Source organism: Anser brachyrhynchus, assembly GCF_964034855.1.
Source record: "Anser brachyrhynchus genome assembly, chromosome: 7".
NCBI classification, from domain to species: domain Eukaryota; kingdom Metazoa; phylum Chordata; class Aves; order Anseriformes; family Anatidae; genus Anser; species Anser brachyrhynchus.
Genome location: NC_137701.1, coordinates 2,856,289 through 2,881,023, shown reverse-complemented (window position 1 = coordinate 2,881,023; position 24,735 = coordinate 2,856,289). Strand labels below are relative to the sequence as shown.

The window sequence follows — 24,735 nt, the reverse complement described above, 5'->3', positions numbered from 1 at the left end:
AGCAAACAAACACTACTTTTTCCATGAAAACAAACTACCACTACTGCAACTGTCTGCCAGAGTACAGCTTCATTATTGCATGACAAAGATACACACATTTACTACAGTTTGTATAATTTTCTTATTTATTCAAAAGCTAGGGGATGACAAAAAGGGTTAAAATGTTTTATGCCACCTATTTATTACATAAACAAATACTTAAATCCATCAGAGACTCGTTTTACAAGTCCCTCTGTCCAAAAACCACACTGGAATTATTTTTTATACACAAATGTTTATTTCTCAAATAAACAACCCCTTTAAACACAAGGAATGAAATCTAAATCTTCATAAAGATGAATCCAAAATGAAATCCCTCCAGTACATTGTAATCACTGTTTTCTTGGTCACTACTGGCTTTAACTGTTTAACATCAAAAACAAGGACATATTTAAAAAATCATGCTACTGGATTCCTAGCTCTGCCTCTGACCAGCTCTATACTGATCTCCAATATTTTAAAATTGTACATCATCAAATCTGAAGCATTTAAGTGAAGAACAGCTGTGCATTAAACACAAACAACAGAACAAGAAGATTATAAGATGTAGTCAAGCTCATAACGAATATAGGTGTTCTTTTCATCATTATAGATTCTTGGATAATGTGCTATCAGAGCATCCTGTGATCCAATATAGATGGAATTATAAATCTTCCAGTAGACATCTCTGACTTTCCGGGCAGGGTGAAACAAACCCTACAAAACAAAACAAAGTTTTATTAAAAGCTTAAGTTCTAAATGTATGTTATTAAATTTAACCAAGTTTTATACAATAAGCATTTGAAAAACACTGATAACAATTAACATCAGTTATAACAAAGAAGGTGCAATAAACATGTCATTCCCAATGTTGTGACTATATAAACCAGCAAGTACTAAGAAATTATTTTCTTATATCTGAAAGTGTTTTTTCCTCCTGCAGGAAGAAATTCCACTAGATCTACCTCTACTTTTCCATAAAAAAAAAAAGGAATTAAAGTCAGCTGCAGTGTGTTCATTTGGAATTTAATCTTATCTTTGGCTCCATTACCTGTGATTTAATTCTGTAGAGAGCACTAGATAGAAATACAGGGGATAAATGATTCTTAAACATAAGAAAAATGAGCAGAATGTAGAACTTCCTTCTAGTGTTTTTACAAACTAAGAAAATACATATAAAATGAGCAAAAAAAGCACTGCACAAGAGACTTCTTATGGAACTTTCACCTTCCTACTGATGTCAGTATGTTTGTACTGAGGACCCTATTTGAAAAAGCACAGAGTTAAATTCCATATCTACCAATTAATAAAATGCAGTCACACCATCTCTACACTGATCTGCACTACATTCATCCTTGCTTCTCATCTGTCATGTGTTTAAATTCTACACCCAATGCAGCAAGAACTGTTACGCACAAATACACAGAAAAAGAGCCTTCACATTTTACTTCCACATACTCACAGAAGTCGGGCTAACTAGCACTGTTGTAATGGTACAAATTCTGTTCCAAGCACTGTTTTCTAGTGCTTTGCATTTCAGTGGTTTTAAATTACTTACTATTTTACTTGGTTAACAGCAAATAACGTTGATGTAATATCAATGCTATCTTCTGTTATTAATCTCACTTGTTACTTGTTTTCCTAACTTTTTGGACTACTTATTTATTCCCCATTCATTATTTAGTGTTCTCAAGCTTGCACGCTTCCACTTTTACAAGTCAGAGACCTTTTTTAGTCAATTTATATTCTGTTACTTATTTCTATGCAAGTTCTTCAATATAATCAGTTATCTCACTACACAAAAATCGGTGTTTACTTCAAGTTGCCATTATCAAACTCATTGGTACAGGATGCCGCGTTTAAATACTTTAAAGAGATGAGAATCCAGACTGTTTTCCTTTGCTGGAAGTCTCCTTGAGCTGACTTTTTGTCTTCTGAAGTGAAGCCTGCCTGACAACTGCTGTCTCTACTATCCCAACATACATTAGGACATACCTGTAAACAATACTGCAACATTCTGCACGGACCAATAGCAACTCTGAGGCCCTCCAGAGCTCCCATAACTGCCTGAATGACGTGTGGGGAGGTTTCAAACACATTAGGCCATACGTAATTTAACAAATGATTAAGAGAATCTTCACAGCCAAACCCATAGACACCAAGAGACATGTGCTGCACCACGGCACTGGCTGTCTGCCTGTGTACAAGATCCCTGGAAAGAAAACAATGGTCTCTTAATAAATTATACTTAGAAACAATGTAATTGGACACAAGCATCACGTTTCTTTTCGCTAACTACTTTGAAAGCAGTAATATATGCTTTTAACCCACATCTACTGGCAATAAGAGGCACAGTAACCAAAACTCAGTTAATTTAATAAAGACAATTTTCTGACAAAATATTGTGTTATAATTCCGCGAAGGTACTAACAATAGAAATGATCAGAAGCTGTTTGAATATAGTAAGTCCTGTCCCACTTAAGATGCTTGTATCATTTTAATCTTCAAAAGCATTAGAAAAATAGAAGTATATAATCTAAATTATTTCCAGACAATGGGTCCCAAATCATGCTGGTCACTTTGAACAAAAAAGCTAACAAGGACAACGTGCATATTTGCGACTGTTAAGACCCAGCTATATGCTTAACAAACGACTATGGCTAACTGTACCACAGGCAGAAAGAAGAGAAAGTTGCGTACTCACCTGTCCATTAAAGCATCCTCAAGCAATGGTGTAACAGCATAAATGTAATCTTTCCCCATCTCTCCAATGTATTCAAACAGGAAAGAAAGAGATTTTAACACACCATTCTGGACATTCAGTTCTGGAACTCTGTATTCATTCATGAGTGCAGGCAGCACTGTGAAAGGGGAGCATGTTTCAGCTACAATAGCAATTGCTACTGTAGTACATACTCTGTTCTGTCTTTCCTGTACTTTCAAGTTATTTAGCAGTGTAGCCAATACATCATGAGGTCTGGAAGAGATAATATGCATGTCCACGTCAATAAATTCACTGAGGACGTAGGTAAGTTAGCTGAGGTTGAAACAGAATACTGTGGAAGAACATGGCTTAGCCTTTCTTCAAAGAATTAAAATAACAGGGAAACACCATAAGCCATGAAACTTTGAAACAGCTCAATTGACTGCAAGACCTTGTGTTTTTCATAGCCAACATTTTTTTTTTTTTTTAATACTTTCCCTAGTCTTAGCTTTTGTTCTGCCTCTAGTTAGTTTGCAAACAAACTGGGACATATGAGTAGCCTCCCCGCTATTACTCTGATCCCACAGGCAATTACAAACATGTACACAATTATACATGTTAATTCCAAATAAGACTTTGACAGAGATAGGCAACTGGGTGTAGAAAAGCCCAGTTATATCATTACTTGGTAACTTGCTCTGTTTAAATCAGCAATTGGTCATTCACTTAAGACTATGCATAAAAATGGGAATTACACTTCATTCTACTATTTGCTGACTTGTAATACCACCTTGGTGTCAAAAAATCCTTTGCAAATGAAGGAAGCATCAATTTAAGAGAAATAAGAGTGTTTAAAGGAGAGTTTATGAAAGAATACAGAGGGTCTGAATGAGCATCACACTACCAAAACTTGAGGAGACAAATGGCTCTTATTACCAAGTTATATTCTAACCTTGCTAGCCTACAAATTAAGTTCAAAAGTGCAGCACCATATGCTAATAAAGAATATGTTTATATTCTCTTACTAAATGAATAAAAATCAAGCGTACACATTTGACATGTTAGAAGAAAAGAAGTTCAAATATTTCTTACCATTAAATTCAATCATCGCTATGTTAGGTAATTTTGCGTAGAATTGGATAAAGCATTAGCCTAACTCACCCAATAGCTTTCGCAATATAGCCAAAAGTGTTTACTGTGGCTCTTCGAATAGCCTTCTTGTGAGCTTTTAATAATTCAAGCAGTTCAAAGCAGATCCTCATCCATTCTCTTGCGGAAACATATTCTGCACCTCTGAAAGAGAATAAAATGAGTTACCTCTTCAGTGATGCTAGAAGTTTTAAAATAAAATCTCAAACTGCAGCACCTATTCATTCACTATCAACGCAGGGACACTATTTAAGGAATTTACTTAAAGAAAGAATCCCTTAACATCAGACCTTCACCGATTAACAGTTTACACAGAATGCACGCTACATAGTAAGTTTTAAATTTGAAGACACGGACAATATACTCCTTCCAAAATGTTTATAGATAATATGATTACATGTAATTACAATACATTCAATAGATCATGTGCAAAATATTTTATCTTAAGCATTGTGCACAACTTTCAAAATAAAATTTAACAAATATCAAGAAATAAAAAAACAAAACAAGCAAACAAAAAAATAGATGCCAGACCTGATATTCAAGTTTAGCTTTTGCTACAGTAATTGCTTCCATAGATGATCAATTTTATTAGTAGCCAGCTTACCGGTCTGCAATTCGCCCAACAAGATCAATACAATTCTCCTGTACTTTCTCATGTCTGTTCTTCAAAATAGGCGTAAGCCGTGGCAGCAGATCTTTGATAGGTGGTGTCATCTTGTGCATACCTATTGAATCCAAAGAAGCATATTAGGTTTTGCACTGCCTTTTCATTTCACTCTTGAATAGGCACATAATCAATACACAAACATACCTATAACATTCACAATAGCCTTAAGCGCTCCAAGTATGCTGCCCAATACTTCAGGATATTCTTCACCCAGGTACTCATACAACACAACTCCCAAATGTCCCATCAGTTTTTCCTACAACCAAGTAAAGATATTTAGAGATTGTTTCCGTCCTTCTCATTAGTATGACATCCTATAGCAAATTTGATGCAAGTCAGTACAATACCTCTTGACAAGTCTTCATGACAACTGCAGTACGAGAGATCAGGTCAGCAGCCTGCTGCCGAACTTTAGCCGATTTGTTGTTCAAACGCCACAAAACAGTACCACAGATTTGTGGCAAGTAGGGCTTAACTCTTTTGCCTAGAGCATTAACCACTGTGCCAAAACCATTCAGCATCACAGAATCCTGGGTGTTAAAACAACAAAGGAAAATTAGGTCAAAGCCACTATTGTGTTTTCATTACATCTGCCTTCATCTAAAATTGTTATTATTAAAGTGCTAACATTCTAGATCCAATATCTGTATTCCACTGATTAGAGCACTGTACAAGGGTTAAAAAATAGCTTACAAGCATACATTTCCCTGTAACAGTGAGCTACCTTCCAATAAAGTCAAGCAAATACTAAATACCCCTTGCCCATACCTCTGTGGTCTGTTCTTGAAAGGCGTACAAGATACCATCAATAAGTTGTTCTTCCAGTTTATGATCAATGTCTGCCGCACCCAGATTTCCCATTATCTTTTCAATTGTTTCCATGACCATTTTTCTGTACTGCTCAGCCTCATCTTTCAGATCATCCACAATTCTAGAAATAATTTCAGCTGCTCCAACTTTATTTGCCAGCTCCACTGTTGTATCAACCAACTGAAATACACAAAGGGTAAGTGAGGAAACGTTAAAATCTATTTTCTAAATACTGACAATAAATTTCCCTTGTCTGAAGAGGAGAAACAGCACTATGCTGGTTTCCAATTTCATTTCAGTGGAAATCTTTTTCAGAAAGAAGTTACGAATGGTAAATTCAAAACAGGTTCCATCTAGGAAAACAGTAAAAATGCAGCAGTACACACACACAAAAAAAGTGATGCGCCTGTATAGCTACTGTAGCCTTCTAGCAGTTTACAAACCTTCAAGCTATGCACCTTCTAAACCACTATTCCAAACACATTTCCATCACAGGACATACAAGACACAGAAGAAAGCATTTAGGCTGAATGAACAACCTAACATGAATTCTGTTTTACTGTAATTTTCCAACTAAAATACCTGTCTGTAATTTCTCCTGTCCAATGCCATTCTGTGCTGCCAAAAGTGTTTGAAAAATGGTGGCAAGATCTCCGTTTTAATGTAGTTTGCTTCAACACCATCCGTACCACAACACTGCTTGACCACCTGGCAGGAAATAAAATACAACAATTTTAATTCTGTGTAGGGTTTGTGGTGTTTTGGTTTTATTTTAAAGAAAAGGACGAATATACATATTCAATGTCAATGCTAAGCATTCAGAGTTGATCATTTTAGTATCTTGCACTGTCAGTGTATGAACAATTAATTCTGATGTACCTTCAATACAATTTTTTTCATCTCTTCATCAGGAGACTGGAACTCTCTGATAAGAATTAGCATGACTTCTCTGGTGTAATAGTTCGCATACTCAGCATCCATAAGTGGGATCAAATAACCAATAGCCTTCAAAAAGGCAGCCAAACCCTATTGAAAAGAAGAAATATCTCCAATGAGTTACAAAAGACACACGCTCATTTCAATTCAAACTAAAAGGAAGTATTTTAGACATACCTTTCCTCTGTGTTGACGTATACCCTTCCATAAAGGCTTCAGAACAGAATCAAATGATTCAATACCATAGGGAGTAGCTGCCTCAGCCAAAGCAGCAATAGCCAAAGCACTGATGGTACGAACTTTCTGCTGTTCATCCACAAGACCTGTAAAACAGTAGCATTGAGGACCACTTCTTGTATCTTAAACTCAAAATAACAAAAATACATAGACAGTAAAAAAGAGAGAAACTTATTTTTGGGAAAATTAAACCACTATTCCTCTTTCAGAGGCAGCTGAATTATTTACCAGTGTCAAAAGAACATACAAAACAAGGACCTTAATATCCTTTTGCCTCATCACAACACAAAAGACAAATTCCAAAGACAAAAAATAAAGAAAAACAAAATCTTACCCAGAGAAGGCAGAACCTACCATGTTCAATAATTTCAACCAAGCTCCTGAGATGAGGCAAGATAGCACAACCCATAAGAATAGCAATTTGCTGCACAATCTTGATGCCAGTATGCCTAGCCTGCCAGGACTTTTTGCTTTTACAGACAGCTTTCAAGAACGGTAACAGAGAAGGAATGCCCAAAGCAGAGGCAACAACAGCAAAGGCTCGAGCTGTTGTGTTTCGGACATATTCATCCATGTTATCAATATCAGGACGCATTGTAGAGATCATTGTTGCCAAACCAGCAGCCTAAAAGAAAAATATACAGAACACATGGATTGTATTTATTAACAGCACAGTTAATTTTTCTGCCATGACTCTATATAAGCTCTATGTAAGTATATATAAGCTAACTCCCCAACTCACGATCTCACTGAAGAAAGCAACTTTATTACCTTCGCCAAGTTTGAAATAATTTCTCTGCCTTCCACTCTGGCATAATAGTCTTCATCAATCAGCAGTGGTTCAATGACAACAAGGATCTGAAAAAAATAAGAAAAACATTACCATTTATGAATGCATTAAGGAGAATTTCTGGTCCTAATAAGAAAATGAAGATTCCATGAAGCTCAGGTAATTCCATGGATCCAAGCTTTAAGCTCTATGATGACCAGGAAAAAAAAAAAATCAAATGTTACGCTTTTTCACAGCTGTCTCTGAGGAACCTGGCCTACAGATGCTACCTAGATCATGTAAAATCCTCCCTCTCCCTCCCAAGTGTGCATTTATCATTTTAACATCAGACCTTAATAATCCAAAGCTCATACTTGGATCACACTACAAGAGATTTTGAAACTCATCTGAAGAAATATGTAGGTTTATAAAAAACAGTTTTCAGCTATGCAAATAGACCTTACGTTTCTCCCAGCAGTGATCAAAAAGAACTAATCAAAGATGAAATAGCGAACTTCAACAGACCTTGTGTACATATGGTCGGACCAAATCATCCAGTTTGTAGAGAATTCTGTCTATGACTTTGACAAGCAAGTGACGCTCCTGATCTTCAAGCGTTGGTGACATCAGCAGAGGCAGAATCTGGTTAAACAATGGTCCTGCTCCAAACTCCCGAGCTTTATCAGTAATTTGTCGCAAAGCAGCCTAAAAAAAAAAAGTAAAAAAATCAAACAGCCTGTCAGTTAAACTAAGGAAACAATACTAACAAAGCAAGTAGACATTAGCCAAGTTAAAATGTAATCTATTGTAACCACAGGTTTCAAAATACTTCTTCCTACCACTGCTAAACTTTTTCAAACCATTTTATGCTGCATTTGTTTTTACATAAATGCATCAAGAAAAACACCGAGATTTTCTCTCTCTGATGTTCAGTTTTTATGAAAAGCACGATCCTGGTCTAATATAATACAAAAATAGTACCACCTGAAAATTCTTTTACACAGCACTTCCTTGCATCTACGCAGCTTGGTGCTTAGGTTATTTAGAGTACAACTGTGCAGAAAATGCTGCTAATTTATTACATGCTGCGCAAGCCAGAAACTTGAGTAAGAGCTACACTGCCAATTTAACAAGCAAAATCCAGAAAATTACAAAGGCCTGTAATGAAAAAGCACTATAAAACTGGCTTCTCATAATTGCAAAATATTCTACAAGCCATCAGATGATATTTAGTGACTGACATTACCATACAAAGAGCAGCTAAAACCAAATACACAGAAGGACAAAAAAAGCTGTACATGTATAGAGGGAGAAAGCACTAAACAGCTCTCCAAATTTACGAGATTTTTAAGAGAATCTCATGGACTGCAGGAGTAACAACAGTAGTCTGAAACTAAGTGTGAAAATAAATGCATATTTTTGAAAATTGGAGTGGTAAGAATACATATGATAATTAATCTTACCTTTCTCATGGGAGGCGTGCCATTCTTTATTTTCAGAAGTAATTTCATTATCTTCCTCTCCTTCTGTTCTTCAGGACTCAGAGTTGACTCATCAACATCAACCTACAAATAAATCCAGACAAATTAATAGGCATTGCTACAAGTTCAAAAAAGATCAGGCAACTTTAAACAGCATAAATGAAATCGCATTTACCAGAAGTTTATCAAAGTATTGGATATCATCTGGTTTTAGGAAAGGAAGATTGCCAGATGGCTGGTCATTGACGCTCTTCATAGTACGGTCTTCCGTTTGCATGTGGAATCCAGTCATACCACCCAAAGGCGTTGGAGTTGCTGTAAGCTTACGGGCTGGAGTGCGAATGGGTACATACCCAGCTGGCGGGGGAAGAACCTACCGAAGGAGGAATTAAATATGTTAAAAACCACACCACAACACAAACCTAAAGGAGAATCTCTACAGCCTGCAAGGCAGAGAATTTATTTTACCCCAGCAGATACAAAGGGAGGAATGCATCAAATGCAAAGCAAATAAAAATAGAACATACAGGTTTAGTCATTTGTAGATCTGTGTGTTATTGCATACATCAGATTTAATATTCAGCGATATAAACAAATTCAGCACGATAGTTCCTATTTGTGCTTACTGTGTGTTGACAATTATTTCAGAAGAAAGCACACTTGCACTAAGGAGAGCGTGGATAATAAACTTAAACTCTCTTCACAGAAGTATTTTTGAAAAAGCACTTCAGTATTTATATCAACATCATTTATTTGCCAGCTTAGAATTTGTAACTCTCTTTTGTCTTACCATGTCTGGGCTTCATTTCTGACTTTAACAAGCACTCCTGCCATTAAGAAGCAGAATAAGGACTGGCCTTTCAAACCAAAAAGTTTCTCCCTTTCTAATAGATTTACAGTAAACAAGCAACTGAACCAACCAAATGTCTACATGAATTTACTAACTAGAATCCGTACTTACTGTGATATATTCTACGTATTGGACAACTTGTTTAAAAAGAAGAAAATCCATATCCTCCGGCAGAAAAAAAACCACCATGGCCTGCTGTATTTTACTTCAGATGAATTACCTTATATCCTTCTGGGAACATAGCGTCCAATTCCTCATCAGACAGTGGTCTATTTCTCTCATCAATTTCCCTCTCCCAACGCCAAGCCTGCAGCTGTTCAGGAGTCATGCTCATGATATGACCTATATTCAAATTAGAAAACGAGGAGTTAAGAAAACTTGCATATGCAGAAGATATGTTTACTTAACCTTTTAGGCGTTCTCTTGAGCCAAAGTTCCCACAGAACTTCAAGACTGTAGCCAATTAAGACATTAAACTTTTACAGTCTTTTATCAGTGTCTTCACCAACAAGATTGAACATGAACACACCCATAACTTGAGCCTTGATTACCATACAGAACTGATTAGCTGTGGGCTTTTAAAAAAGTAAACTGGTAAACTGAGCATATGCTGACTGCTTTTATACCCGCAGAAGAACACGTTAGGCAAAAGACTGTTTCAAAATATGATATAAAGGTAAATGCTTCATTTTCATGTAAGGAAGTGAAGTCTTAGGGAATGAACTGGGCTCACCTGGTGTCGGAGTTGCCATGTTCATAGCTGGTGTACCAATGGGTGTTTTGCCAGGTGTCAGCACAGGAGTGCTGCCACCCATCTGGCTAGCAGGTGTTTCATCCCATCGTGACTTTCTTTTACTTGCTCCTGGGGTTGGTGTCTCACCAATGGAATCACCACCTCTATCTGTACGAGGAGTCTCAGCCCATCCACTGCCGTGCCCTGGAGTATCTAAAATAAAACAAAATATTTTTTGTAGAAAGCTGAACAGTGTATGTTTCAACTATAGTGAAAATAGAATTGGATATTGGTAATATCCATATATCTACATGAATCAACAATTATGAAATAAACAAATACAGTAGAAAAGTTCAGATTTTTTTTCAGTGAATACTGAAAAGTCATCACACAAAAAACATCCAGAGGATTTAATTTTACGAAAAAGTATCTCATGTTCCTGTTGAATATTAGCAAAAATAAAATACTTAAAAAAGACAAAAAAATCAAGATGTTCTAGATAATAAAGTACTCTACACACTCACTTGATAAAACATTTAAGTAGTGTTTCATTGTTCTCTGCCATGTCAGCATCATTTAAATTAAGGCAGGGGAGAAAAATGCTTCCAAAACTCGCTTCAGTGTTAAAGCAAGATTTCAAAAAAAAATTCAACACTTCAAAAACCACACACAAAATTGTATCACAAAAACAATTCCATGTAAGCTACTTTATTATGTCCTAAGTACTCACTAAAATCCCAATCTGCAGCAGTCACTAGACGTACCACAAAATTGTGATAAATTTTTTGAACAGAGCTGCTTTCACGGATTTGTGCTAAGGTATTAGAATCCAATGCTACAAACTCAAACAAAAACATCGCTTCACATCAGCCACTAGATGTCAGAATGTATTTATTTCTTGTCTGCCTTTCGCTTCTACTGTTTGTGTAGGCTGGAAAATTCCAATACCATTAGCCATTCAAAACTTCTTAAGACTGCTTTGCCATAAATACCTCTTTCTGTTTTAGGTGTTTCATCCCATCGATTTTTACGTGCGCTGGAAGTGGCACCTCCATGGCCTGGTGTTGCATGACCAGGTGTGTCCCGTCCAGGTGTTGCAGCCCCTGCTGGTGTATGACTGGGAGTAGGATCCCATATTTTTGAGCCTGGGGTGGCACCAGGAGTTTCGCTGCCCTTTGCGCGGCCTGGGGTTTCATCCCAGCGCAGAGATGGTGTATGTCCAGGAGTCTACACAAGACAAAACCAAAAGTATTTCTCTCTCTCATTCTATACACAGTAAGAGACTAATGTTTTTCTTTTCTGTGTGCACACGCATGCACATATTTGTTGGCAGAGTAAGAAACTTCTGAAATTCAAGAGGACTAGCATTAATAAGGTCTTCTATAGATAAATTGATGAACACGTGGATTATTACCTCTGCTTGATCCCAACTGGATAATTTTTTAGGTGTAGCACCAGGAGTCTGATCAGCTGTCTGATCCCAACGCCGCTTGCGTTTTGAAGGTGGCTGAGATGAGGCTCCATTGACGACTTTAAGCTCTCCAGCTTTAGCTTTTTCAGCTAGCTGCTGCCTAATTTCTCTCTATTCAAGGACACAAAAAGACAAACAGGTTTCTTAAGGCTTCTACAGATCAGACATTAAGAAAAGATCTTTCAGTTGCATCAGGTATCTTTTTATGGTATTTTTGAAGTTTTGCCCAAACAACATGCAATTAGCCACTCTGATTTAATTTTAAGTTTATTATCTTTTCAAATTATTCTATGCTGACATTGTTTTGTGTTTGGAAGGGCTGTTTTAAAATTCATTTATTATAAAATCCCATATTATAGCAGGAAAAAATGCATTGAGAATTTTTTTTAAGGTGCTACCAATTTCTGTCTCTCATATGCATGACTTAAAATCATTACCAGTCTGTTTCAAATGAGCTCCTCTTCAATAAATTAAAGAGAAATGAGTTGGAAAATATGTTAATTTGTTATACCTTGTGACATAAAAAACCATGAAATTCTCATTTAAAATTCTGAAATAACATTGCTAAAACAGCACTCTGACACAGACTAGTTTTCACTTATCAGTGAGACGACAGAAACGTTATCAAAATGATATATTATTTCCTCATTTAATGTCTATCAACTAGGTTAAACGAATATACATCTATAGATGTCACTGGAACTGTAAGATCTTGCTCCAGTTAATAAGATGGTGCCATAGGTATTATATAAGGATTTTTTATTGTATTACAACCTTCTTTTTAAATATTAATATGAATTTCTAAAAGCCATGAATCAAGCATTTTACTTATTTTCCCTTTGATAAAATTAAATATTTCCCTTCGTTAAAACTAAGCGTTAACCGCACAGCAGTTCTTGGTACTGCAACATCTGTCATAATAAGGAAAGACTTAAAACCTCCCTTGATTCTCTTTACATACAGCTCACAAGAACAAATCTGACACTGAACACCCCTCAATGACTATCAGTTTTTGTGTCTCCTCCTGTGCAAGAAAATAAACAAGTCCAAGTGGTATAAAAAATTTATACTGAGACCATTTCTCCCTCCACTCTCTAGGTATTATACAGAACAGATGTTTTCCAGTCTTTAAGGTCAACTGGACTTTCAAAATGTGAAAGACGGGATTCTTCGAAGAAAAAAGACTTAGGTCAAGAAAAAGGCAACAGAATGTTCCCACTGTTCTTTTTGTCATTTCAAAGGCCGTAAAATGAAATCAAGTTCAAATGCAAATCCCTCCCCATGCACACCTCTTCTTTTGTTAAATGCTGTTCACGCATGACATCCATGTATGTTCTGGCATTCATTTTAGGATCTGGTGTCTTCCCTCCTGCAGAAGAGAACAGCAACAGGAATGGAGCACAATGAGTACAGGATAAGCAGAAACTATTGAATTTTTCTACTGTCCTGCTCTAATTTTATATTATTCCATGATCATTTAATTTTACTTTTTGATTGAAAATTTTAAAAATTACTTGTATCTTACGTTTATTCAGTTTGCTGATCAATTTAACCTGTTTGAACACAAACATATCTACTGCAGTTTCAAACAAATATTTTAAAGCAGATATATATGATAAAATGACAACACAGTTAAGAGTCTTCAGAAGTGATGGGTTCCTGGGTTGCTAATCCGGAATACGTACACTTTCGTGCCTTTGTCTCCATCAGCAGTTCTGACTTCAAGCAGCAGAATAGAAGCCTAGAAAATTATCTCTTTACCATTAGTAACACTTTGGAAATATATTTATATTCAAAACATTACCTTGTGTAAGCTGTTAAATCCTAGTTGTTATCTGACTATAAATAACTATTGCATACCTAAATAATGTTTAAAATGTTTTATCATAAAGACCCATTTATAAGTTTGACAAATCAGGACACGCCTCCCAGATCTTCCAATGTCATATTGTAAAAGGGCTTCATTTCAAAAAAATCCCAAAAAAATGTCTGATGTCACTTTCCCCCTCTTCTCAAAGTACAGTTGCGATTGGGATTGGAATGTAATACAGTACATATACCACCACAATGATACTCACAGGTAATGGGATTGTATACCATATGTTGTTTTATGCTGTGTATCTTGAGTTAAGTAATCTTTTAAACACTTTACAAGAAGCCCAACTTTGTAAAAATTAAGACTTGTCAAGATAAACACTATTCTTTAAGAAGAATGTGCACATTTGCTATACAAGTGGTATAGCATTATAATTTAGGAAAAAAATAAAATTCTTAAACATTTCTATGCTGAAGATCATTGCCCAATTGGCTGTGTCATTCTGACACTAGCTTTGATAGGACTTTCCTTTGGAATACTTTTTCACCATAATCTACACAGGATGTGTTGAACTGCACCCTTAAGAATGCAGACAGGACTGGCATATAGCAGTACTGCTGTAGGAAAGAAATTAAGGACAGTTAGTATGGGCCTGTGAATTCTGACAATACATGTTTATATCAATTACAATTAAGCAAGTAAAATAATTAATATCCCTACTAATTCATGCAGGCTGAAACTCTAATTTGTAAAACCTGCAAAACAGCTGCTAATTTTAAGCCAACAGGCACCTTATTTCCACATGTGAAACTCACTCACTTGAGACCCACTAAACCCCTTTTCCTGACTTGCATTCTAAAATTATCAGAACAGACTTGAACTATTAATAGTATCCAAGTCTTGTAATATGCTTTTGTTTCTTTTAGCTATACCACCTAAGTTTACATAAGATGGTAAGAATTAGGTGCTCTATTATGAGAGCTAGTACTTCAAAAGCATAACCCTGTAAATCTATTACTTGGAATGAAAGACTTTGAGCACTCATTACACAAGTTGTTCAAGTATAATGCACAACCCAAAACAAAATGAAAAGATAAACCTTTAACCCTTTGTGTTTCTATGGCAATGGCTCATTATTTTCTTGTCCTTCTACCTGGAAAGAAAACTTGTATTACAAAGACGAAGAATATGGTATCTAGGTTTTCAACCCAATCTCTACAAAAAGGGGATGTTTAAAAACAAAACTAGGCTTATAAGCATGCCAACAGAAATCAAAGGGCTAAAGACAGTTTAAAACAACAAATTTCATAGAGGGTATAGAAAAGTCAAAACAAATTACCATCTGCAAAAGGATCAAGACGCTCAGGGGAAATTATCATCATCCGCCTGTGCTTTTTGTACTCATCTTCCCGATCTGCAATCTTTTGCGGACGGTGTTCTGCAAAAGGATCATACTAAAACCAGAAAAAAGCTGGTTAGTCACACAGGAAGAACATGAAAAACATCTGGTTACCATTAGCCTGTACTCAGTATCACTAATTTATTTTAAATCACAACTAAGTAGGAATGTCAAAATACTAGACAACTATAAATTTTACTTCTGTAACTGGAATTTTCTCTTTTTTTAAACAAGAGATTTTTGATCAACTAACTTCTGAAACAAATTTACTTTAAGCAGCACATTCATTTGCTTCCAAAGCATTTCATGCTGTAAGCCTTTCCTCTGCTTTTTGTGTTAAGACCTAACACAAGTTTGTATGTTTTTAAGTTTCAAAGAAAAATACCTTAGGAATATAAAACCTAAGTGATTACATTTTCTTCACAAAAATAGAAGTATAACAGACATTAAGATATTCCATCTATTTTCATTTTTAAATTGTCTAATCTACACTTTTTTTAATGGTTTAGTGTATATGCACACATCATCTTTAAGTGCAGAAATGCCAATTTTTACCACCCTGTAAGTACAGCAGTGACAAGCTTATAGCAAAATTAAAATACCATAATGCTTTATAGACATCCTGTATTTCCAGAAGACAAGACCTGGTGTCGAAACACTAATACTTCTCTTAAGACCTAAAACAGTATTTTATTGTGCCTTAAGATGTACCTGTTCAGTTGACTGCGGGATGTCATTAAGCAATGCCACTGGAGCATGGTATCCTGGCTTCTTCTGGCCAAGCAAGCTTGTAGAAGGGTAGTCATCATCATCCTGTCAGCAGAAAGACGTGGCAAATTTGTCACATTGATACTGGATTAAGATAATGTCAAATTAACATGCTGCAGTTACAGACAAGATGAAAACGGACAGCTAGAATATTTACTCCAAACTTAGCAATCCTTTTCATACAGCTTATTGTATAATTCCCCGAAAACAACTGCTTAGCCAGATGACATTTTAGGGATTTGGAAACGTTTATCTTCTTCCCTACAAGACTCAGTAAACATGCTACATTTACTCAAAAATGCTATCTTCACTAGTTTTACAAAAAGTATTTCAAATCAGCACTATTGATGTAATTTTCTAATTGTTATGGAAAAAATGGTGTACACCGTTTTTTTCTTAAAGTCCAGACAAATATAAAACAAAATTTCAGTTAATAGCCCTAAAAAAACACTTTAGAAACAGGAAGAGATTCAGAAATATATTAGAGTACTGTTAATTTAGTTATTGCCATTGTGGTTGAGAACGTTACAAGTATACAGAATGTGCAAGATGCTTTTGCTATTTCATCATATTAATAGCCAATTTCTGTGCTTTAATTTACAGCAATCCAAAAGAAAAATTGCTCTTAGAACTATGATTTCAGTGAAATGCTCAATGGAAATTTAATTAAGGAATTCAAATTCCTAGAAGTCTTCAAATGGCAAACACTACACAACAAAAATGTTCTTCCATCCTCTTAGAAATGTAATTTAATCAGCGTAATACATACGTGCTTGTATATATTTAAGGTCAGAACTGTAGTTTGACTGCTCTTGAAACTGAAGATGTGGTCATGTGTTTAACATTAAAAATAAGCATACAGTAGTATTACTGTCGGGATACATTAGAAAAACAAGACAATGGAAAAAGCCAATTCAAAAAAAAAGTGCTGAAAATTAATATTTCTACTGCATTTCAAAATAGTCACTTAAACATTTTGAGCCAGGTTTTATTAGATTTTTTCATCTTGGCAGCAATGACAGAACAAAGTTAACTATTCTAATCACGGCTAAAATACTAATTAAGTACCAGACCATAACTTTTTGGCTTTTCTTGGAGCTACGTGACATCCAAAGCACATTTCATGAAGTACAAGTCAGACTTAGACCTGATGAACTTCCAGGCTAAGACATATTTTGCCCAGTATGGCTTTAACAAAAATACCTGCTTTTGCTTCAGTAACTGCTATTAAAAATTACCCCAAATAAACACCAGAATACTTAGAATCCATTCCTTAAATAAGTAAAATCACTTACATCTTCCAATTCAGTTGCTGCAATAGAAGTTACATATCCAGCAAACCTGCTGTCACTGCCACCATAGATTTCTTGATCATAATATCCTGTGGAATCAAGGCCTACTCCTTGTGCTTCATCAAGAGCAGGCTTTTTTCCTTGAATTTCTCGAATTTGTGCTTCAATATCTAGGATAAAAACACCAAAAGTCTTAGGTCTTTTTACACACAGACATACCAAATGCAATGCTCATGTCACTACATACACCAAACTGAGTTTATCCATCCAATTCTGAAGACCACCTCTAAATAAATAAGAAAAAAACTATCATACAAAACTATAAAATCACAACGTATGTAAAGCAGATTTTCCTCAAGTTGTAATATTATCCAGCACTGACTGTATCTGCTGTACAGGCTGAAGCAAACCATTCAAACCCGCTAAGATTAACATCCCACCTTCCAACAGAGATAGCAGAGAAGGTAATTTACACCAGTAATATTTCTCAACACTACATCAACAAAATGCTTTCTCAATTAATCTAATTCTCTGATTAAAAACGCTTTTTCAAACTGGACAAAAAAGAGCTCTGCCACTCTTAATATATCAGGATCTGACACTAATCAACTCTAATGGCAGTCTTTGACCATGGAAATTTGGTACTTTCAGAAACAACATAAACTTGGTAACCCCAAAAAACAAGGAAGCAAGTTTAACCATGCCTTCCTCCTACCTGCTGTAAGGCAATAAGAAAATAAGTTACAGTAATTCAACTGTCTTCAACAATTGTAATCTGGACATAGGTATATTAGGGCACACGCAACCCCTAAAAACAATTACTGTTTCCATTTGTACTTGATTCAATAGATTTATTAAGACAATTATCTATAAAATATTAATTTCTGTAGACCAAACAATTATTTTCTCTGCCAAACAAAAGAGTTGCACTTCTTTGGTAAAAAAAAAAAATAATAATAACAACAAGAATCATGCTTGAGCAGGAGGACTGGACTAAATTATCACAAAAAAATCCCTTCCAACCTCAATGATTCTGTTATTCACCCTTTCCCTATCTGAAGTAGCACTGCCTCTTAATTTATTTTTTTTTTATACTGGCATATTTCCCTAAGTTATTTACTATTGTTGCTCATTTCCCTTTTCCAGAATGAATAAATTTCACAAGGTTTTTCCATTACGGTATCTTGCAAAAGATGCTATACTAAAACATCTGCTAACAAACCTGGGAAGAATTACAGTAAGAACAATTTTTAAAATGAAATAAATATAATATCATTCCTAACCCAAAATATTGAACCTCAGACCAGTAAATATAATTGAGGGTTATTTTATTTTTTTACTTATTGAAATATGGCAGTGCAGAATTGCTTATTTTACAAGTAAACTGCCAACTCTGTAAACCTCAAGACATGATGTAAAGGCCGGGTTCTTTTCTTCTCACAAATAGCTCTGGAGGGCAAATTACGCATCCTATATAAATGCATGCTTTGTACAGAGGTAACTGAATGCACAGCTTTACTTGAAAAAAATCTTTAGCTACGAGTAAAAAGACAAGGATTAAGAGCCTGCAGGACTGGCAGATAGAAACACTGAGTTCACAACAGTAAACTTGGCAGAAAACCTGCAATTCCTGCAGTGGTCTAACAGGAAAAGAAAGAAGCAGAAGTATTTTTCTGAAGTCCAAAGTGCCATGCACAGAAGATATGTAGAGTAGAATATGACAGCAGCTGGCAGGGAGAACCTCGCTCCAGCCACTTACAGACTCCCAGCAAAGTTTTGCAGACACGCGGCACACAGTAACCTCAACAGTCACCTGTGTTACAGAAACCCACGGTACCTGACAAGCCCAGAACTCCTGAGAGGCTGGAGCCTGACAAAAGCCCTACACTGCTGGCCAGAATTCACCACCTGCTGAATCCTGCCCGTACTTACATTCAGCTCCTCATAAAATCTCACACGCCATAGGGAATTCCAGGTAGTCCAGGATGGAGACATGTTGCTCCCAAGTACGTTACATTTCTGTAGGAATACCAGAAGAAACTACTAATGCTGAAGTAGGGATCCCAGGCTTGCTAACAGATGTCTCCCCTCATCCTCAGAGGCATACCACACATATTCTGTTAACCAACGTCACCTAAGCATTACATTTTTGTGAAGTTGTCTTATTACATAATTATGGAACCGAAACAACTCGAAGGAATACTTTTCTCACAGGTTTGTGAGGTGTTCCTGGCTGGTTGTTTCTTCCAAAGGACAGATCAAATTCCTGGTTCTGTCTGCAGCCTGCTGCAATGCAGCACTGGGGTGAAAGGGACTACCTGAATGACACTGCTAGCACCAAATGCTCTTAGGCTACCACGGCATTCTTACTTCTAAAAAGCAGTTACTGGAACAACATGCTGCCTCTTCAGCAGTGTATGAAGGCCTGATTGCACAGCCATAGCTGTAACATGACTTCTTGCCTAAAATCCTCTTCCTTGTCCATCCACTGAATCAGCCTGAGCATATAGCTCAGCCACCTAAAGTGCCAATAAATACCCTGCTGCGCAAGGTGGGCCACGGAGATTTGCCTGTCTGAGGGCTCCAGTCATCTGCAGAGGCTGTTAGAACAGCTGTGGAAGTTCCAGGACAAAGGGACATAACACAAAAATATTGTCCTACTAATGGTTCTTACCAACAGCTTATAGACTGATGCCATGTGCTCTTATAATAATTGTATTACTATTATGAGTAACAATATAATAAGTAGCTATTATTTACTGAAGAGTGTACAGATCTGATTTTTTATTGGCCCCCTTTAAATTACAATAACTACAACTGTTTACACCCAAGGAACCTTCTTTTTTTCTTACATCAAAACCTGCTGGGTTATGTATACCATAAAAAAAGTCTGCACAGGGCCTGCAGGATTAGCACCCCCCCGCTTGGAGCCACCATCATTTTCAATCAACTCAGTGAAGGCTATAAATGCTACTCTCTCCTTGAAGAGAGCACCCATTCAGTGGGCCCCAAGCTCCCCTTAACCAGGTCTAAAGGTCTGCAAACAGGAGTAGCTGATAGCAAGTTTAGAAAGCATCAAGTATTTGGCTGGAAAAAGCCTATTTAGATTCCTTGATCTAACTGTCATTTCCTTGGAAAACCTCACACCCTATTTACCAAAGCACATAAATACAAAGAAAACAAAGAAAGAATAATGAAAAAGCTAAAAGTAACACTGTATAAAAGCAAAGTACTTGTTTGATGATTTAATTAACCAGGACCAAAACAGAGACATCACTTCAGCCAAAACACAGAGAAACAGTAAAGGGAGTGGGATTACAAAAAAGATAATATCCTACTGATCCTTTTCTGTATTTCATTATTTTCATGTTAATATATTTTGGTATTTTAAAAGAAGCAACTTTAACATGCGCCATTGATTTCAAAAGTATCATAAATGTTGAATATTACTCAAAACAACATATTTGAATTAGAAGTCACTAAATACCTTGCTCACAGCCAGATCACAATAGCCTCTCTCAAAACATGTACTCCATTCCCATACAAGTATGGTCCACTTAAAACATGTCTGGAGTGCAAGACACTACTCAGCATGAAAAAAGAAAGAGGACACTGTGCCAAAGTAGTATTTTACAGTGTACACAGTTTCTCTCTTTTCATGCCTTATCATATTTTTGCACATTTAACTTGTCCTATGCAGTCTTATTTCTAGCTACCTTAAAATTTTCCTACCCGTTAAGGCTCTATGAGATGTTTGGAGTTTTTTTTTTTCTGTAAGCAAGAAAAAAAGATGCAAATGAAAACTTACTGTTGACAGCATTCAAAACTCAAGTATTTACTACGACTTTCTAAGTAGCCAATTAAAATTACTTTTCAGCCTAACAAAACAAGGAGTCCCCTTTAAGCTATGCAGCTGAAACAATCTGAAACTGTTTAAGATCTCTTTAAAGTTGTCTTAAATCAATCAACAAGTATCTAACAAGGACCACAAAGACATGAAAAATCTGCTAAAACAATTCAGTAACATGCAACTCTTTATCTGGAAAATCAGTCTGGAACTGAAAAAGGAAAGAGGTCAGAACTCAAAAGAAAAAATAACCAAGCTGTTCAACTAGTATTTCTGCATTGGGAAAAGATATAGTGATATGACCATTACCAGTTCTACTTTTTTTAACTGCATATTAAAAAAACCCTTAAAATGTGTTCTAATGCAACCCTAACTTGTTAGCATGTGCAACTGCAAGTGTGTAAATATTTTCATTCGGTTCAATTGACCACAGTTTGCTTCATTCTACAAGTAATTTAAAAAAAATAAATTATATTATTATTAAAAGCTCTTTAGCTAATAGGAAAGACAGAACACTGTGATGGGTAATACTTGGGTAGTATCTTTTAGAAACCTCATGCATGTTATAGCATATAAACAAAAGACTAGAAATTCTAAAAAAAATCCTGGAATGCTAAAAAGAAACAACTTTGCTTAAACGTAAAAATGCAAAGGCAACTACTTAAGCATTTCTTTATCCATGAACTCTTATCAAGTGTGCAGTGCTAAAGACTGTATTAACCTGGCTTCCCCAGGAGATCATACCTCTACGTTAGGGAAATTTTTTTTAATGCCGAACTTAGCGCCACCAAAGGCGCTGACTAGCTGGGCACCCTGCCCACTCTCACACCGCACAGCCCATGGCCAAAGGTGGGTTTTGGTTAGGGAATTAAGGCCGTGAAGTCACAGAAAACATGTCACGTGACCTAACATTCACAGAAACATGGAGGAAAAAAAAGGTACAAAAGCAAGGGCAGAGAAGCAAGGCAATTCCAAGAACTGTTTTTGCTTGTTCTAAGATATATAAGCGCAGGACAAGCAGGCTGCCCCACAACAAGGCTCCGATTCATGTAAGGAGCTGCCCGCAGCGGCGAGGGCAGGCACGCAGCCCGTCAAAGGACGACCGATCCCCCCGGCTGCTCGCTCCCCTCCGGGGGCACTCCCCTCACGACAGCACGGCGTCGCCGGGCAGGCTCCCCCGGGACGGGGCGCGCGGCCGGCCTGGACGGCAGCGGCCCCGGGGAGCGGGAGGCGCCGCCATTACGCGCAGGGCCCGGCCGCCGCGGGGGGAGCCCGCCCGGCCGCTCCCCGGCCCCGGAGCGGCGCCGGCCACGGCTTAGCGGCAAGGAGAAGCGCGCTTCTGAGGCGGGGACGAGGAGAAAGGCGCCGCGACGGCCCCCCGAGGACTTTTTACCTTCGTGGGTTTTGGCGATCTTCGCCATTTTGTGCAGCGCCAACAACGCCGAGGCGGAACTGGGCCGGCCTCGCCACTTCCGTTCCGGGGAGGAAGAAGGAGTGCGCAGGCGCGGCTGCCGGCCGGGCCGCGGCCCGCAGGGCGGTGGTGCCTTGCGCGTGCGCAGTGGCGGCGGCGTGGAGCCGCCAGCCCGGCGGTTAGCGGGGCCGCGGGCCTGAGCCTGAGTCCCGCCCATTTCCTGACGGACAGCCCCTCCGGCCAATGAGAGCGCGGCGAGGAGGTGGCGGCAACGGGCAGGGACGGGGGCGCTGAGCGGGAAAGTCAGCGGGAGGCGGCAGTGCGGCTGCGGGGTGGTAGCAGCCGGCAGGCAGCTTCTGCACCTCGGGTGGGAAACTAGTTCTGTTCCCAGACCTTATTCTGATGTGACATACACATATCCCAAGAGCGGGGTTCTTCTGCTTACACCCAAACGCCCAGGTGTTGTGACAGCTCGTTTGTTCTCATTTGTTCTCCCTGCGTTTAGCAGCAGTGAGCAAAAGCTGAGGTAAAACAAGGCGGACCACAAAATGTAAGCCAAAGTCTGTCATTGCTTAAGCACACAATACACTAATATTTCATAACATGCAGTGTAACGTGTCATTTTGTATAAACTATTCACTATCACGCAGTTGTACTGTACGCCTGCCAAGTTTCTAATCTTCTCAACAGCCACTGCTACAAGGAAAGTGAAACGACTTTTTAGCCAACTTGAGAACATCCGATAAGGTAAAACTTAAATTATTTGTGAAAAGGGAGGTAAATGTGTGACACTAAAACTCAGTACTCACAAATCATTCCCATTATTAAACTTCACAGCTTTTTGAAGATTCTCCTAGATAAAGACAAGGTTGTGTGTGTGAACACGTGTGTAAAGATCAGTTGATTTTATGTCTGTCTGTCTTTGCTTTGTAATGCTTAGTTTGCAGAACAATTCAGTGTTTGTAATATTTTATGTAACTACGTGTATTCAAATGTTCCTGGGACCTGCATGTGGAGGTGCAGAGGGTCTTCCCTTTGTGCTATCAAGCTCACGCTCTGCATTCCTAGAAAGATGCACTCATGGGCCACAAAAGGAGATATTTACCGGGCTGCCTAGAGACATGTGAATGTAAGGTTGACGCAGACAGTAACTCCCTACTGCAAGAATTTAATGCACGTAACTATTTTAAGTAACTGTCACATGCTCGGGTTCACCGTGAAGATCAATTTGCAGCAACTTGCTCTGGTTTCTTCGGCCTGAGTTCCAACATAAGTTATGGTCAGCAGGATTGCATTCTCTCTGTTTTTAAATGGAACTGAGCTCAGGGATTGCAATCCCAAGGTACACTTTAAAATATTAATTTTGGAGATGCCATTTCCCACACAGAAGGGAGTTCTGTGTTACAAGAGTGAACAGGAATTGTGTTGTGATGAAACACTGTAAAGTGAAATGAGAAAACTGCTTTTTTTTTTTTTTGCTTTTTTTTTTTCCCTCACAAATTCTGCCCAGGGTTCTTTAATTCATGTCTGCCTGTCAAAGCCCTGAATCCCAATATATCTTTGCTTCTGGAACAGTATCTCTATTACATGGCTTCCACAAGACTTGATCAGGGTAACTTAGTGGTTTACCCTTCCCATTTTGACCACTGAGGTTCCGTTCCTCTTTCCCCACATGCACATGTCTTCACAGAGATTACTATGTAGATTGGAAAAAGATTGGATTTAAGAGCCCAGATGCTTTTCAGATTCAGGCTTGTATTCAAGGTACAGGCCTGTGCAGTCTTGTTTTGTGTAACAGATTCAGGTCCAATTTCACGGCTAGCCTAAGCTATCACTAGCTGGCACTGTTGCCAAAAGAAGTATTCAGCCACATGGCCCGTACTTGATTTACCCATTCTATTGTGCCAGTAGAAGTTTCTGGCACTGGTTCACTCAAAGCATCCATGCCTCTAGCTACTCCCTTCTGCTGATCTTCCCAAAATAAATTATTATTTCTCCCGCGTGGAATGCTATAAAGAATTGCATAGTGAACTGACATTATGCAAAAAGCCGCAAAACTAGTTCAAACTCAGTCTTTTGATTGCCCCCAGATCTGTACTCAGCTTCAAGTGCCGTGGACTGTTTCCTGACATTTGTCTATTAAAGATTAGGGCAAACATTCTAAAGCGAAAGAGTAGAAACATTTAACAGAAGCACGTATGTTTCAGCACCAGAGAAACTGAATTCAAGTTTCTCATGTAGTATGAGTGAGGAAAAAATATCATGAACTTAAATCTCTTCCAGATCTAGTTTTGCTTTTGATGTCAAGTGTGCTGAGTGTTAGCACAGCACTCCAGGGCCAGCAGGGAGAGGGTGGCTGGGGAAGGTTGTGCCA

The 24,735-nt window shown here is 37.7% G+C and overlaps 1 protein-coding gene across 5 annotated transcripts; it reads right to left on the bottom strand.

Annotated features, from left to right (window-relative positions):
• Positions 1-107: 107 nt before the first annotated feature.
• On the bottom strand, positions 108-22,501 carry SF3B1 (splicing factor 3b subunit 1). Of its 5 annotated transcripts, XM_080599879.1 has the most exons (25): positions 22,344-22,500; positions 17,107-17,273; positions 15,755-15,856; positions 14,984-15,098; positions 13,118-13,197; positions 11,772-11,939; positions 11,350-11,584; positions 10,358-10,570; positions 9,845-9,966; positions 8,950-9,147; positions 8,757-8,858; positions 7,819-7,998; positions 7,296-7,382; positions 6,879-7,149; positions 6,465-6,610; positions 6,231-6,377; positions 5,934-6,059; positions 5,310-5,531; positions 4,889-5,071; positions 4,686-4,797; positions 4,479-4,599; positions 3,884-4,015; positions 2,723-2,995; positions 2,014-2,230; positions 108-735 (listed from the first exon to the last, which is right to left on the bottom strand). In XM_080599879.1, the coding sequence occupies exons 1-25, from the start codon at positions 22,369-22,371 to the stop codon at positions 577-579; spliced, it is 3,906 nt and encodes a 1,301-aa protein (XP_080456005.1). In that variant the 5' UTR covers positions 22,372-22,500; the 3' UTR covers positions 108-576. The 5 variants fall into 5 exon arrangements, 4 of the variants coding, with proteins under 4 accessions (XP_080456005.1, XP_080456006.1, XP_080456007.1 ...); XM_080599880.1 differs by lacking the exons at positions 14,984-15,098; positions 15,755-15,856; positions 17,107-17,273; positions 22,344-22,500 and adding an exon at positions 13,514-14,777; XR_013953648.1 differs by lacking the exons at positions 108-735; positions 2,014-2,230; positions 2,723-2,995; ... (12 more) ...; positions 8,950-9,147; positions 9,845-9,966 and adding an exon at positions 13,514-14,797 and having other exon boundaries at positions 10,391-10,570; positions 22,344-22,501.
• Positions 22,502-24,735: the final 2,234 nt, after the last annotated feature.

Excerpts from the sequence above, each read along its gene's own strand:
- SF3B1 (XM_080599879.1), bottom strand. The coding sequence starts at position 22,371 with ATGGCGAAGATCGCCAAAACCCACGAAG. Across the intron at positions 7,150-7,295 it reads TTATTTCAAACTTGGCGAAG|GCTGCTGGTTTGGCAACAAT; the intron begins GTAATAAAGTTG and ends TTTTTCTTTTAG. Across the intron at positions 4,016-4,478 it reads GTTGGGCGAATTGCAGACCG|AGGTGCAGAATATGTTTCCG; the intron begins GTAAGCTGGCTA and ends ATTCTCTTTCAG.